The 14,757-nt window shown below is 41.2% G+C and overlaps 1 protein-coding gene across 6 annotated transcripts in view; it reads left to right on the forward strand.

Annotated features, from left to right (window-relative positions):
- Positions 1 to 14,757, forward strand: part of TTC7A (tetratricopeptide repeat domain 7A) — a 181,237-nt gene that overhangs the window by 2,498 nt on the left and 163,982 nt on the right. For all 6 annotated transcript variants that reach the window (XM_010576506.1, XM_010576507.1, XM_010576509.1 and 3 more), the window contains exons 2-3: positions 376 to 539; positions 2,189 to 2,357. In XM_010576506.1, coding sequence (XP_010574808.1) covers positions 376 to 539; positions 2,189 to 2,357 — 333 coding nt within the window. The remainder of the gene's footprint in view (positions 1 to 375; positions 540 to 2,188; positions 2,358 to 14,757) is intronic.

A 14,757-nucleotide genomic window follows, 5' to 3' on the forward strand; every position in this document is an offset into this window, starting at 1 on the left:
TGTAGTCCAAAGCATGTATTTCTTGCTTGCACATTTGTAAATCTAAAGCATGCACTTAAACATTTGCCAAGATTGGTCTTATACTTTTGAAAGTAAGTTTTGTAATGAAAATTCTTAACTGTTATATTAGTGACAACACAAGAATGAACTGTGCTGTCAAAATTAAAGGATTCATTAGGGAAAATCTTCAAGTTAAAAGGAAATGTTTCAGTTTTTCATAGGAAACATACTGTTTCCAATACCTAGAAGTTAATGTAACTTTTTTCTGAGTTACTGTTTCTGTGTCTCAAAGGTATGTTGTTTTGTTTTTGTAATGTTATTTATCAGCAGTATGGCATTAAGTGATGTTTCTTGTTGGTTGGTATGTGCTTTCAGAGGACTACGGGAGTATGCTGCTTGCAGAGGCTCTGCTGGAAGAATGTTTGAAGGAAAAGTTTGCCAAACTGAAGGACTCCATTCCACTGACAGAGAAGAATGAGCCAAAACTGAGTGAAGCTAAACAGTATCTGACCAATATCTTAAGCAGAGGAAAGCTACGAGTAAGTGGGCTCTGTGGTCATAATGCCTGCCAACTGGATGATTCTTTCATATGATTATTAGTCTGATACACGGTGTTGGTGTTGCCTGTTCATGTCCCTGTATTGTAGGTATTACTAATGGACTAGTAATTCAATATCTCCTTGCAGCATCTTCTGTTGGGAGACTTGCTTTTTCACATGCAAACAAATTACGTACTACAAATATATATTCTGTTTATTTTTTTATTAGAAAGAAGCAGGATAAATATTTAGGAATTCTCTGGGGTGGTGAGGCATGGCCACATAACAGTGCTATCAGGCTAGCACAGCAGAGTGACCTACTGCTCCTGGTCTGAGGGAATTGTGTACACCTGGTCAGTTCCAGATCAGAGGTAAAATGTGCCGCAAGCTGCTGTCAGGCACTTATGGTTGTGGTGTGAGTCCAGGATTATAGCCTTCCATTGCTTTCAGTCTCTGCCAGAGAAGTTATGCGAAGTTATGCTTTTATTTTATTTTGTGGTCTGGGTGTGTGGTTGGTAGCTGCCTGTCAACTCAGCTGCAGAGCTTAGGAGTGTTTTAAGACTCTGCCTCGATGGCTGCTGCTGTGTTGGTGTCCTTGGACACACAGTTGCATAACTTGCTTTAAAAAGATGAAGAATTACAACAGCCTGTTCTAGACTTGTATTACTTTTGGTGCTGAAACTTACAGGCTAGTTAGCTTGGAAGTGTATGTTACACTTTTTTCACGTTAATTTCCAGGGAGCAAGTGTGCAGTGGCTTTTCTGGGGGATTTCCTTGCTCTTAACTTCTTGAAAGTCAGCTTATTTAAAAAGTAAAAAGGAGGGGGGAAGAAAGGGGAGTCCATCCAACCCTCTTTCTTTATAGTTTAGCCCCAGTAACAGCCAGAACCACTGAATTCTTCCAGGTCTTGGTGTTAAGTTTGGCTGCATGAATTGCCATTACTATTTTTTTGTTCATGGTGACTTGGCTACTCATGCAGCATTGACCTTGTGTTGACTGCATGTATGAAAACAAAAATGAATATGAAGGCTTAGGAACCTTTTCATGCTTTCCAAAGCATAAAAAGGGTCTGAACAGTTGTATTTTACTGAGATTTTTTTGTTACACAGATTTGTATGCATGTTTTCAATCCTTAAGAAATGAAACAAATCTTGGAAATAGCAGGCATGCTTTCTGGTTTTCTACTGTTGCCTGAAAATTCTTTGATAACTTAAATTTTGGGAACTTTCCCGCTCTTTAATTAAATGTACAGAGGAGAGGGGAGCACTTGACTAAAAAGTGATGCTTTCTGCGTAGCTTAAAAGCAGGGGATTTTCTTGGTGTGCATGTAGGTAGTTTTGACAATGCCAGACTTTTCTCTGCTATCTGTGGCTGGTGAATCAATAGAGTAGGTCAGCTGAGGTGGCTTTTAAGCTGTGTGTTTCCAAACTGAACTCCAGAGTAGTTGCCCGACCTTTGTTGCCTGCTGCTCTCATGAGCATAGCCCTAAGAGGTCTAGACACTTAAATCCTTCCTACTCTGGCCTGTGGAGCTAGCAGCATTGAGAGGAAAGCATTATGTATCTGCTTAATTTGTTTTGAAGTACCTCATTCTTGCTGTCTGGTATTTTACCATGTAAACACTTTATTCCTCTCCCCGCTCCATTTCAGCCTAAGTACATGACAGAAGCTATGCTGATCCTAGGAAAGCTTCATTATGTGGAGGGATCCTACAGAGATGCCATCAGCATGTATGCAAGAGCAGGAATTGATGACCTCTCAACAAAAGATGAACCTCTGTACATGCTGCGTTTGGTAACTGAAGCCTTTGTTATTAAAGGTAAAGGACCACATATGTATATTTGAAGTATGCTTTGTTTAGGTTGAAGTTGAAGGTTTTCTCCAAGTGAGTTGATTGGAGCAGAGTTAGGGCAATGTTGTGTGCTTTAGAAAATCCAAGTGGGTATGGTGTGTGTAGTTTAAACTTAAAGACATTATGGAGTCTTAGTCCATGGTTTTTAAGCTTGGCTGGCTTTTAAAGAAAAGCTTGAAATTGGAAATCTTGTGGTAAGTGTTGGCTGTAAGTCAGCAACACACTTGAACTTGCATTATCCATTTTGGGAAAATCTAAATCAAGTACTTGGCTGAATTGGGGCCTGTGTTTTCTCTTAGAAAGAGTTCATCTACTTGTAAATTTTAATGATTTCGGTGAATTAAGCAAGGATGATGTTTCCAAGTTTTTAACTCTGGACTAACAGAATATGTGCTTTCAAAGCAGGTAGTCTATTTTTGCAATGCATGTCACAGTATCAGACCTTATGTACAAACAGGAATCTCTCCTCCCCCTTGTAATTCTACGGACATTGCACTGTTTGAGAGATCCTAATAAAAACTGCCTCTACGTGTAGTGAAATTGCATTTCCTTTTTGAGTGGGGGAAAGGAAGACCCTAGTCAGTTTTTGACTTGGGGGCGGGTAAAGATCAGTAATCTTCTACTTCATTTGCTTTCAGTTCCTTTATAAATGTTGCTCAAGTACTGCTACCTATCTACTGCTTTCTACTCTTTTCAGCATGTCCACCAGCTAATTAGGTGAATGAGAACTCTGATGATCAGATACCTTCAACTGGTATGTAACAGAGTGAAACCAAATCAACCCAAATTACTGTTTGACTGGGCTGCTAGTATTACTGATAATAATTTGGGTGTTTTATGATGTCACACAGTCATTCAGCTTTTTTGAAAACCTGTTTGTGCTGCTTTGCTTGTTTTGATTTTGTTTTCTGTGGCACTGGTTGAATCTGCTTCAATAATGAGCTTTTGTGGAGCAGGACTAACTTACTTGTAACTCATGCTAACACTTGCACAGTGCAGAGGAGTGAGTAACTGCCAGTGCATTCATAGCAGTGTATTTGAGAGCAACTATTGGTGCACTCCAGAGTCTGAAGGACATGCACTGTCCTCACTGGGAACTGGATAAGGCACTTGGTGAGGTGTGAGTGTAATGATAAGGTATGCATTAGCACTGATCGAATAACACTGTTCCTGTAAGGCCTCTTCTATGATATTCATTGCCTCACTTGAATATGAAGGTATTGGGAGTGGAGGTGTTTGCCTCAGAAGATCAGGCTGTAATTCTTTTTTCCATGTGGTTTAGCACGGAATGTAAATATTGCGTTGCCCCTGTGTTTGTGTGTAAACTGTAAGGAGCCCCTGCCATTGCAGAGCAACCTCTGTGTATTACTGTTCCACAGTTTTATGTCCTCCATGATGATTATTTTCAGATTAGCCAAGATTATCAAGGGTACAGTAAGTCACTTGGTGTTCTACTAAAGTTTCTGACACAGATAAGTCCAGCAGAGTGGAGCTTGTCCAGCTGAGTTTGGAGAGGGCACTCACTGCTATGATCACTGTTCCCCCATGGCATGTGCTCAACTTCTCAGTCTTAGAGAAATAAGCCCTTAAATGTTAGAAGTTTGTACAGGTAACTATGGCAATAGTGGTGTGGATTTAAAATTTAATTTCAAACCATGTCTGTCCAGGCTAACTCTGCAGGGCAAATAACAGCATGGAGTTGAATTATTTAAAATTCATTTATACTTTATGCTAAAGATTTTTCTTATTCCCCGTTTTCATTTGGTATGTCTGCAGAAATTCTGTTGATCCATACCATATTATTGCATTTGGTTGAACTACTGGCTGCTTATGCAAGCTGAAACCTTCTTTAAAGATGCACTTGAACATCGCTGGTGTCATGGTTTAACCCCAGCCAGCAACTAAGCACCATGCAGCCACTCACTCACTCCCTGCCCTGCAGTGGAATGGGGGAGAGAATTGGGGAAAAAAAAAAAAAAAAGTAAAACTCACGGGCTGAGATAAAGACAGTTTAATAGGACAGAAAAGGAAGGAAATAATAATATTAATAAAAAAAGTCAATAATAATAATAAAAGAATTGGAATATACAAAACAAGTGATGCACAATGCAATTGCTTACCATTTGCCAACCAATCCCCAGTCAGTTCCTCAACAGCAATCCACCCCTCCCAGCCAACTCCCCCCAGTTTATATACTGGGCATGACATCACATGGTATGGAATATCCCTTTGGCCAGTTTGGGTCAGCTGTCCTGGCTGTGTCCCCTCCCAACTTCTTGTGCCCCTCCAGCCTTCTTGCTGGCTGGGCATGAGAAGCTGAAAAATCCTTGACTTAGTCTAAACACTACTTAGCAACAACTGAAAACATCAGTGTGTTATCAACATTATTCTGTACTAAATCCAAAACACAACACTATGCTAGCTATGAGAAAGAAAATTAACTCTATCCCAGCCAAAACCAGGACCACTGGTAGTAAAATTTTTGCAAGGATCATTTAAGCAGCAATCCAGAAAAGCCACAGTCCTGTCTTTATTTCAAGGCAGAACTTAGGTTCCCCGCTTAATTTCTTATTCACATTTTCAGTAATGGGAGGAAGCTGTTGGTTTAATAGAATATCCCTGTTCACCCAGCATTAGTTAACACCAGAACTTTTGTCTCATTTACTATGAACTTGAAACCACTTTGGTTTTGTGTAGGTAGTACTGCTGGGTTGTGCCTATATGCAGAATGGCAGTATAGGTTCTCAAGCACTCAGGATTATGCTGGAAAGGTCATGGAAGAAAGAAGAGTCGAATTGAAGGCACTCACACTTAACCTTTTACAGTTGGAAACAAATAAAAATGTAATGAGAAAGATCTGGGATACACTGGGAGGAGCTGCATAGGTGAAATCAGTGGTAGAAATGAAATGTGAACCAGCAAAACTGAGTTTGCTTTTTTTAGAGCACCTTTTGAGCTCCACAACACTGAAGGTTGGACATTGAGCTAAATCTCTGGGGTCTTCCTCTGAAGGTCCATAGCATGTAGTAGGTTCATGTTATGCTAAGAAGCAATATGGATTTGCACCCTTGTGATTGGACTGCAGAAGTTGAACAGGGAAAAAGTTTCTTGCTTACCTTGCTCAGTAGACTTCCACCCAAGGTGAGTATCAAGCAGTAAACATTGACGTTCTTTATAAATGCAGGGACTTGAGCAGTTGACAAGTAAAAGGAGAAATGGCAGAGAGGGCATGACTCTTCCATTTTCCATCGTCTATCAGCAATCCTGGTCAACAGGGGAGGTCCCAGAGGACTGGAGGCTTGCCAATGTGATGCCCATTTACAAGAAGGGTCAGAGGGAGGATCCGAGGAACTACAGGCCTGTCAGTCTGCCCTTGGTACCAGGGAAGATTATGGAACAGTTTGTCTTGAGAGCACTCACATGACATATGCAGGACAAGCAGGGGATCAGGCCCAGTCAGCATGGGTTTGCGAAAGGCAGGTACTGCTTGACCAACCTGATCTCCTTCTATGACCAGGTGACCCACCTAGTGGATGAGGGAACGGCTGTGGATGTTATCTTACCTTGACTTCAGCAAGGCCTTTGACACTGTCTCTCATGGCATACTCCTTGAGAAGCTGGCGCCTCATGGCTTGGACAAGTGTACTTTTCGCTGGGTGAAAAACTGGATGGATGGATGAGCCCAGAGGGTTGTGGTGAATGGGGTGAAATCCAGTTGGTGGCAGGTCACAAGTGGTGTTCCCCAGGGCTCAGTATTGGGGCCAGTTCTGTTTAATATCTTTATCAGTGATCTGGATGAGGGGATCGAGTGCACCCTCAGCAAGTTTGCAGATGACACCAAGTTGGGAGGCAGGGTCGATCTGCTTGAGGGTAGGAAGGCTCTACAGAGAGATCTGGACAGGCTGGATTGATGGGCTGAGGCCAAGTGTATGAAGTTCAATGAGGCCAAGTGCCGGGTCCTGCGCTTCGGTCACAACAACCCCATGCAGCATTACAGGCTTGTGGAAGAGTGGCTGGGAAGCTGCCAAGCAGCGAAAGACCTGGGGTGCTGGTTGACAGCCGGCTGAATATGAGCCAGCAGTGTGCCCAGGTGGCCAAGGGGGCCAACGGCATCCTGGCCTGCATCAGAAATAGTGTGGCCAGCAGGAGCAGGGAGGCGGTTGTTCCCCTGTACTCGGCACTGGTGAGGCCGCACCTTGAGTACTGTGTTCAGTTTTGGGCCCCTCACTACAGGAAAGACATTGAGGTGCTGGAGTGTGTTCAGAGGAGGGCAACCAAGTTGGTGAGGGGCCTGGAGCACAAGTCTTATGAGGAGCAGCTGAGGGAGCTGGGGCTGTTTAGTCTAGAAAAGAGGAGGCTGAGGGGAGACCTTATCGCTCTCTACAACTACCTGAAAGGGGGTTGTAGTGAGGTGGGTGCTGGTCTCTTCTGTCAGGTGGCTGCAGATAGGACAAGAGGAAATGGCCTCAAGTTGTGGCAGGGGAGATTTAGGTTAGATATTAGGAAAAATTTCTTTACTGAGAGGGTTGTCAGACATTGGAATAGGCTGCCCAGGGAGGTGGTTGAGTCACTATCCCTGGAGGTATTCAAAAAATGAGTAGATGGGGTACTCCAGAACATGTTTAGTGGGCATGGATGATGGTTGGACTTGATGATCTTGAAGGTCTTTTCCAACCTAAATGATTCTATGATTCTCAACTGGCTGCTTCTGCTTGTCCTGTTTCTAAATCCCTGCATTGTGAGGAGAGAAGTTATGTGGACACTGTGAGTAGAGCTCTGATAACAGTTTGATTTTTCACTATGACTAACCTCAATGGTTAGTTAATAGGTGGTTGGTCTGTACTTGTATCCTTCCTGCCCATCCTCTGTAAAGTTAATTCCTCCTTAAAACCTCTGCTTAGTTCACAATGATGCAAGCAGTTCTGTCTGTTGCATAAAACAGTACTGAGTAAGCAAACTAGCTCTTATTTTGCTTCTGATTCACTTGGGACATGTTGTGGCTTTGTTACCTGGTGTTGTCCATTTGAAACAAGCAAGTAAAAAAGACTTTGGAACAACATTTGTAACTGCCAGAGCCCATTGTTTTCCCTCTGTCTGTGCTTGCTGCAGAAACCCTGCAGAGACCTCTGCTACCAGTGGATAAATATTCCTGGTAGTAGGGTAGGTCACAACCTAACCTTTGCAAAGCACAATATAGTTTTAGTCAGGGTTTCAGCATACCTAAATTCCGACTTTGTAGGAAGGCTCCTATGTTGTTGCAATGTTTGTTGCACAGCCTTTTTTCCTGCGCTGCGTGAGAGCATGCTGAGAGCCGCGTTGAGGGAGGCTGTTGCCAGCCTGAGTGGTGAAAGCTCAGGCAGGGCTGATGTGGCGTGTGGGTCCTATCTTTGTAATGAATGTGAGGGTTTTTGGCTTGCAGTCAGGATGCGTAGCATCAGAGCTGCTGCAAGGTGAGGCAGCCCTGTGCAGAGGAGCTCCCTGTGTTCACCAGATCAGCTGTCAGGCCAGGCACTGTACTACTTTCACCTGGAGTGGGGTAGTCTGGAGATAGGTAGCTATCTACATCTGTGCAGCAATGACATAGGATTGCAAATGGTATCTAGCTGGTTTTCTAGTGAGTTAAAGCTTTAATAGTCCCACTGCCTCTTTTTTTATCCTTTTCTCCCAGTTCATCCTGCAGTAATTTTTTTGTTATTATTGGCCATATTGAGCTCAGGATGGGTTTAATTTGTGCAGCTCCAGTCTGAACTCTCTATACAGTCAGAATTTGGCAGTTCTGGGGTGATTAATCACCTCTTCAAATGGTGTATGACACAGATGAAGTGCATGGTATTGTACAATACAGTCTCCTCTTTGGCAACTGTGAGAGGAGGTTGTGGACTAACTTGTTCGTGGGTGTCTAAAGATGGGTGAAATGAATCCCTTGTAAATTTGTTTCTAAAAATTTTTTTTTTAACACTTTAGAAAAGGGATCCATTGTATCAAAAGGCTGCATTGTAAGGTCGGCCTTTTTAGGTCTAGAAAAATCCATGTGGAAGACAATAAGGTGATCATAGTCTGTGTTTTGATATAACAAGTCCAACCATAAGTGACACATACAAGGAAATGACACTCTGTTAGTTCAGTGGCTTGGAGCAATTTTTATTTTGTTCTTGAGCCCATTTAAGTCATTAAAGTTGTTTAAGATCTGTAGCGTGACACTTCTGAAAAAATGTAAGATCATGAGACAAACTCTGCTGGATTGAGCCACTGGTCTTTAGAGCCCTCCTAAGAGCTGTGAATGCTGTTGCTGAAAGCCAAACCCTGAATCCACCATGCGAGGGTTTTTCCTGACCTTGATAAACAGCCTGGAGTGTGCATCCAGAGTTCTGGGTTCAGTCCAGCTCATTGTGGGTTTTTAGGGGGTTTTGGTTTGGGTTGGGTTCTGTTAATTTTTAGGACAAATTGCTGAGCTTACATGTTTTCCTGTTCCTCTCTTATGGTTGTATCTTGTAAAACTTTAATGATAATGTGGTCAGTATTGCTTGGAAGTATATTGTTCTGCTTTCTCCCCATGTGAAATCTTTGTCATGGGTTTGTAATGCTGGAAGTGGTTGTTTGGAGGTTATGGTGGTGTCCTAAAAGGAAAATGGTGATATCCCACAGAGATAATAAACAGAAAACCTGACCTTTTACTTGGCTGGTTTGAAAACTACCTGTTTGGTTGTAGTCATGATTGACCAACTGAAGCCTCAAAACTTGAATAATGTATTTTAAACTTCCTTTGTGCTTGTGCTGCTTAATTAATTTTTTATTTTGTTGATTTGCAGAACTCTTAAAACATGTAGGCTTGCATTCAGCAAACATAAGTCTGGTATTAAAATTGTTCATTCTAGCTAATCAGAGGATTATCACCCACTTGTTCACACACTTCAATGGAGTCTTTAATTTTGACATTTGCTTGTGTGTCATTCATTTTCTGATACGGTTTTCTACAGAATGATTAATTTCCTAGGTGAGATTTGTATTCAGCTGCATTTGTTTGGAAATTAGAATAAAATGTACAGTTAAAGATAGCTTTATTGCAAAAATCTACTTTTCCCTCCTCTCTTTAAAGAATTTGATTAAGAAAATCTTTTAAGTTAAACAAATGAATTTCATTTGCTACAGTGTTTTAACTCAATGTTTCTGGTAGGTGTTGAGACTGGTAAATTTCTTGTCATGTGTGTATTTTTTTTAATTTGTAGATTAAAATGGGAAAAATAAGCTTTCCTGCTTGGTTTTATTTAGTCAAAGCTTTATTGGTTCATCAGCTTTGAAAAGCTAATCATTGAACTAAATTAGTGGAGAGAACTGAAAGGGAGAAAGAAAGGTGGGGTTTTTCTTGGGTTTTTGTTGGGGTTTTTTTCTCCCTGGAAGAGAGCACCTCTATTTTAAAGACTCATTTCAGTACTTCATCAAACTCTTATTTCAGTTCCTAAGCCACTAACTTCTCCAGTTCAATTTTTTTTACAGAATGCTACTGATCCCATAGTGCAAGGATATATTCCATTCAAATAATGTTAATGAGTTATTGTGTGTTATGGGCTTAACTTAGACAGCCTTACTTTTAAATAGAGTCCTTTTGAAAGCAGAGTTTCCAGTTAGCTTCTCGGGGATGAGATTTTTGTCCACTTAGTTGTTGGTAAGTGAGATGTCAATACCAAAACGGTTGAGTGTACTGGAATACAGACTGTGTGGAATGATTCTGAGTGCCAGTAGGTTGAACAATTCCAAGTACAGATAAACTGAGTTTGGAAACATTATGTAGCTTTGCAGGGTCGTAATTTCTTTTGTAATCTTTTGAAAAAGAATTTACACTTCTAACTTTTTTTTGCAGGAAGAACTTTTAATTCAGGTCATGTTTTACAAATCTGTTAGCAGGCTACATGTGCGTTTTCTGAGACTGCTCCTCATTTCAGAGGGCATAACATTTTGCAAGGTGTGTTATCCTTTTTGCAGACGAGTGTTAGGAATGCTGTTCTGCCTCTTGGATGCAAAAAAACCCTCCCTGTGGTTATGCATACTCTTATGTTTGGGATGTTTTCTACAGGCTGATTTTTAAGAGTTCTTGAAGTTCTCTAAGAAAAACTTTGATTTAATACCTAGAGATAGTGTGTGTGGATCTTACTATGTATGGACATACCTTGTCCTGTCAACTGAGACAAGTGTAGGAAATGGATTAATGGAAAGTTGATGGCATTTTTTCCATGTTCAAATAAGTAATGTTCTTTATGTCCTCTCTGGGCACTAATGGGGGAAGGTAAAAGCATGCTGTAATTGCACATGCCAAGATAAAGATGATCCATTTCTGTATTACTGTTCAGTAGCCTCATGACTACAAGGAAAATATCCAGATCTGCTAGTGGTAAAAAAAGAGGGAACTCAGCTCTTCCTCCCCTCCTCCCAGCACAACCGACTCTCCCATAAAAAGCTGAGTTTTCATCCTGCCTGCTTTGCTACTACTGACTGACATGGAGGCAACGTGCTTTAGTGTACCCATTTAGCAGAAATGGGCAGTAGGTTGTAAGGGGCCGGGAAAATCCTAAGAGCCTGAATTCTTTCCCTACCTCTCCCCATTAGTTTCAGTGTCGATTATGATGTTGTTTAGGCACTGTTGACATTATGGCATGCTTCCTGTAGGCTTTTCTTGAGAGTTTAAATCTTCTTTACTCTAATCATCCTGTTTAAACCAGGAGGGTTGTTATTTTAAAGTTTGCTGACTTCCCTGGGGTCCCAATTCACTACTGTCTGGAACTTCCTACCTTGGAAGCAACAACGCTGGTTGAGGTGCTTGAATTCCTTGTAGTGTTTAGGAGGGCAGATAAGACTTTCCTAAAGACACCACCAGCATTCCTTGTAGTCTTTAGGAAAGTTTGTTGATCCTGAAGAGCCAGGATTATACTGGGCACAAAGTTAAGAAGAGAAAAGCATAGGCTTGGGTGACAGTTGAGGGAAAAATTATCTAAAACTTTGCTTACACTTTTTTCGTACAAATATGTTGCTCTTGGGTGATAATGGGCTTCATGAGTATGATTGACACTTGGCAGTATGCAGCTGTGTTAACCTATATGTTGCTTTTGATATGATATATTGGCTTGCAGTAGTCTCCTATTCCTTAACTACTGTTTCTTCTACTAGCAGCTACTCAGTGAGGTTACTTTCATCAGTATTTTCAGCTGCTGCTGTGACTAAGTAGAACTGCAGTGGAAGAAAAAATTTCTTTGCTTTTTTTTTTTTTTTTTTAAAAATAAAGGATCTGTCAGGGGCAGGGTACAAATTCCTTTGTTGGAATCCTTCTCTGATGACTAAGCAGGGGTGAGATTCATCTCTCTGTGCATTGAGATCTGTGGGGAGATGGGTTCCTTTAAACAGAGCCTACATAATAAACTCGTTTTCTTGCCTGGCCATTAGAAAAACTGAGTCCCAGGCACAAGGATATATGATGCAATATAACATTAAGAACTGAGTAACTGAGGGTAAGGCATTTTGTTGGCGGAAGTTGTTTTCACTTTTGCTTTATAAAAGCTGCATCTTTTAAATGTTAATCCACATCAGAGAGAGAGAGAGACTTTATTCTATACCTGGTGTACACTGCAAAGTGCTAGTTTTCACAATTCTGACAGCTTGACAGGAAGCATGCTGTTTATTGATGTTGGCATCAGAGTAGCTGAGAGGCAAAAGCCCAGTTTTATCAAGACATCAGCATCTACAAAGGGCCTGGTATTAGTATGTCTTATTTGGGTTTTCAGAATAGAAATTTAAGAGTTTGGAGTTGCTCTCAATTTGTGACAGTGATGAATTTGAAGCTCTTGCATGTTGGTGAATTGTGTGCATCGGTGCCACTGCTTTCCAGCTTGGATGTGGAAGAGTTGCCAAGCCTTGGCATTCTTGGTGCACTTAGGCTTTGCTGTTGCACTCTATGAGCTCTTTTTTGCTGTTGGATAGGATAGTTTACTTTTCATTCTGTTTGCATTTTAGAAGTAGTTTGTTTAGCACAATCTGCTATGCACAAATGCAGCATGGGTGTGACTTTAGACTTCTGAGGAGAGTTAGCTGCAGGCCACTACATGCAAATAACTGAAATTTGGAAAGTGGAAAAAGAAAATAACTTCTTGTTCCTTTTGTTAATGTGATTTGGTTTCTGTGATGGTAAAGTTTTGTTAGTCTTCCACTCCCTTCTCCACACACAATTCCAGGTGCTGGTTGCACACACGCACAAAACCTTCTCTACCTTCTGCACTATGATTTAGTTCTCTAAAGCTGTGGAGTCAGCAGCACCAGGAGATACAAGAATATTTGCATATGCTTTTCTGAGGAGACGGAACAAGGAACACACAATGTTTGTGTGGTAATATGAGACAACATGCTACACTTATTTTCACTAAAAGAACAAACATACAAATGGACTCTCAGATGGCCTAAGCTAGAGGTAGCTTTTAGATGGCTACGATGCTGTCCCCGTGCTGGGGCTGTGTTGTGTAGCATGATATGTGTCCAGTGGCTATGGGAAGATTTCCATGTACTGGTATACCCTTGAGTACAGTCTGAATGTCTTTGACCATCTTTTAAGTGACAGGGCAACAATCCTGTTGGTCCTCGCAGGCAATGACGGTTCTAACAAATTTGAAATGTAATTGGCTTGAGTTCTTGATACGAATCAGAATAGTAAAATCAGAATTACCTACCTCTTTTCTTCCTCCTGCTCCCAAAGTACACGTGAAAGTGGGGTAGTCTGGTTCAGTGACTGTGACTGCATCACTGCTGGTGATGCTGCCAAGCTGTGATGCAGATCAGCTCAAGCTGAATAGATCCAAATACGTGGTTATCAGCACCATCTCTCTCCTTTGTGCCCCATCCACTTTTCATTTTTTCTCTTCTGCTTCTGCCTGTTGTATTTAGACCAGGGAAAAAAAATTAATTCTTGCAGCATGCCGTGAAAGTTTATGGATGTGGATGGTGTAGACAAAGTCCTTTAGATGTGGGGCTCTAAGAGATTGCTGTTCTCCCCTGTGTTTGCTGTGCCCCAGAGCATCACTCCAGCAAAGATGTCTCCTTAACTGCTATCAGATATGTTATGGAATGGAGGTGGCCTCTTGTACCAGGACAATTAAGATGTTTATAACAGTGGTCCCCAAAGTGGGGTGCGTGTGTCCCAGGGGCTAAGATGATCCACTGGGGTGCAGGAGAGAAATATTAGAACTTTTATTTATATTTATTTTTTCTTAAAAAAAATTAAAGTTAAGCTTTACTAATGTATTGGATTGACAGTGGTGCCCTCCTTCAGTATGTATGTCAGAGGGTCCCATGTCACATACAGCCCATGAAGTGTCTTGCAAAAGAGTGGGTGTTCCACACAGCAGAGGGGCTCATGGGGCACCCTTACTTTTTTGTTCACTGCCTGTGTATTGCAGTTCTCGTGTGCCTGGTTAAGTGGATTTATGTATTATATTATCTAGTTTTAACTAAACTAACCCTCGTGAAATAGGCAAGTAGCTTAAAGATTCCCTGCAAGAAACGGTGGATTGCAGGTAATACTAATAGCATGAGCACAAGTGAACAGTAAGAAAATGGCAGAGCTAACACTACTCCTAGCATGAGCTCTTCATCAGGTAAAAGCAATGGCAGACTAGTCAGATCTCATCAGTGATGTTTAAGGTCCAATGATACTCAATTCAGTACTTCAAAAAATTTCATTAAACTTAAAGTTTTAGAAGCCTCTGAAGTTTCATACATGACAGCAAGAGATGAAAAAACACATACCATCAGGGAAACACTTGTTCTTCCTGCCATGGCAAAACGGCTGAAATAATACACAGAAAACAATATGGCAATAAACTAAAATGCATTCCTTTGGAAGACACATAGAAGACATTGCCAAAGACTTGAAGAAACAAGTATTAGAATAAATTACGCAGTGTGGGAGGTTTGCTGTACAGTTGCACAAAAGTACAAATGTTTCTAAGATGTCTCAGCTTAAGGAGTTTGCTAGATTCTGGTTCAATAATGAAATACACTAAGAAATACTTGGCAGCAAAGGGGGACCCAGAAGTGCACAAAGTGCTGTAGGATGTCATCAATGGGGTTAACTATAAACACAAGACTTTTAAATAGAATCTTTACAATACTTTTTAATGAGATGGGGAGTGGCCATGAAAATCTTTTGTACCGCACCAAAGCTCACTGGTTGTCTCATGGCAAAATGCTTAAAAGAGCTGTCAAACTTAGACAAATTGTGCCTTTTTGCTTTTACAAAAAGTTAAGTGTTCTGAATTTGCAGGCCTTTTCTGTGATGATAGGTGGCTGTCAGTAGCATGCTACTTATCAGGTATTTTTTAAAAGATAAACA

Source organism: Haliaeetus leucocephalus, unplaced genomic scaffold (genome assembly GCF_000737465.1).
Source record: "Haliaeetus leucocephalus isolate CR32 unplaced genomic scaffold, Haliaeetus_leucocephalus-4.0 Scaffold526, whole genome shotgun sequence".
Lineage (NCBI taxonomy): Eukaryota > Metazoa > Chordata > Aves > Accipitriformes > Accipitridae > Haliaeetus > Haliaeetus leucocephalus.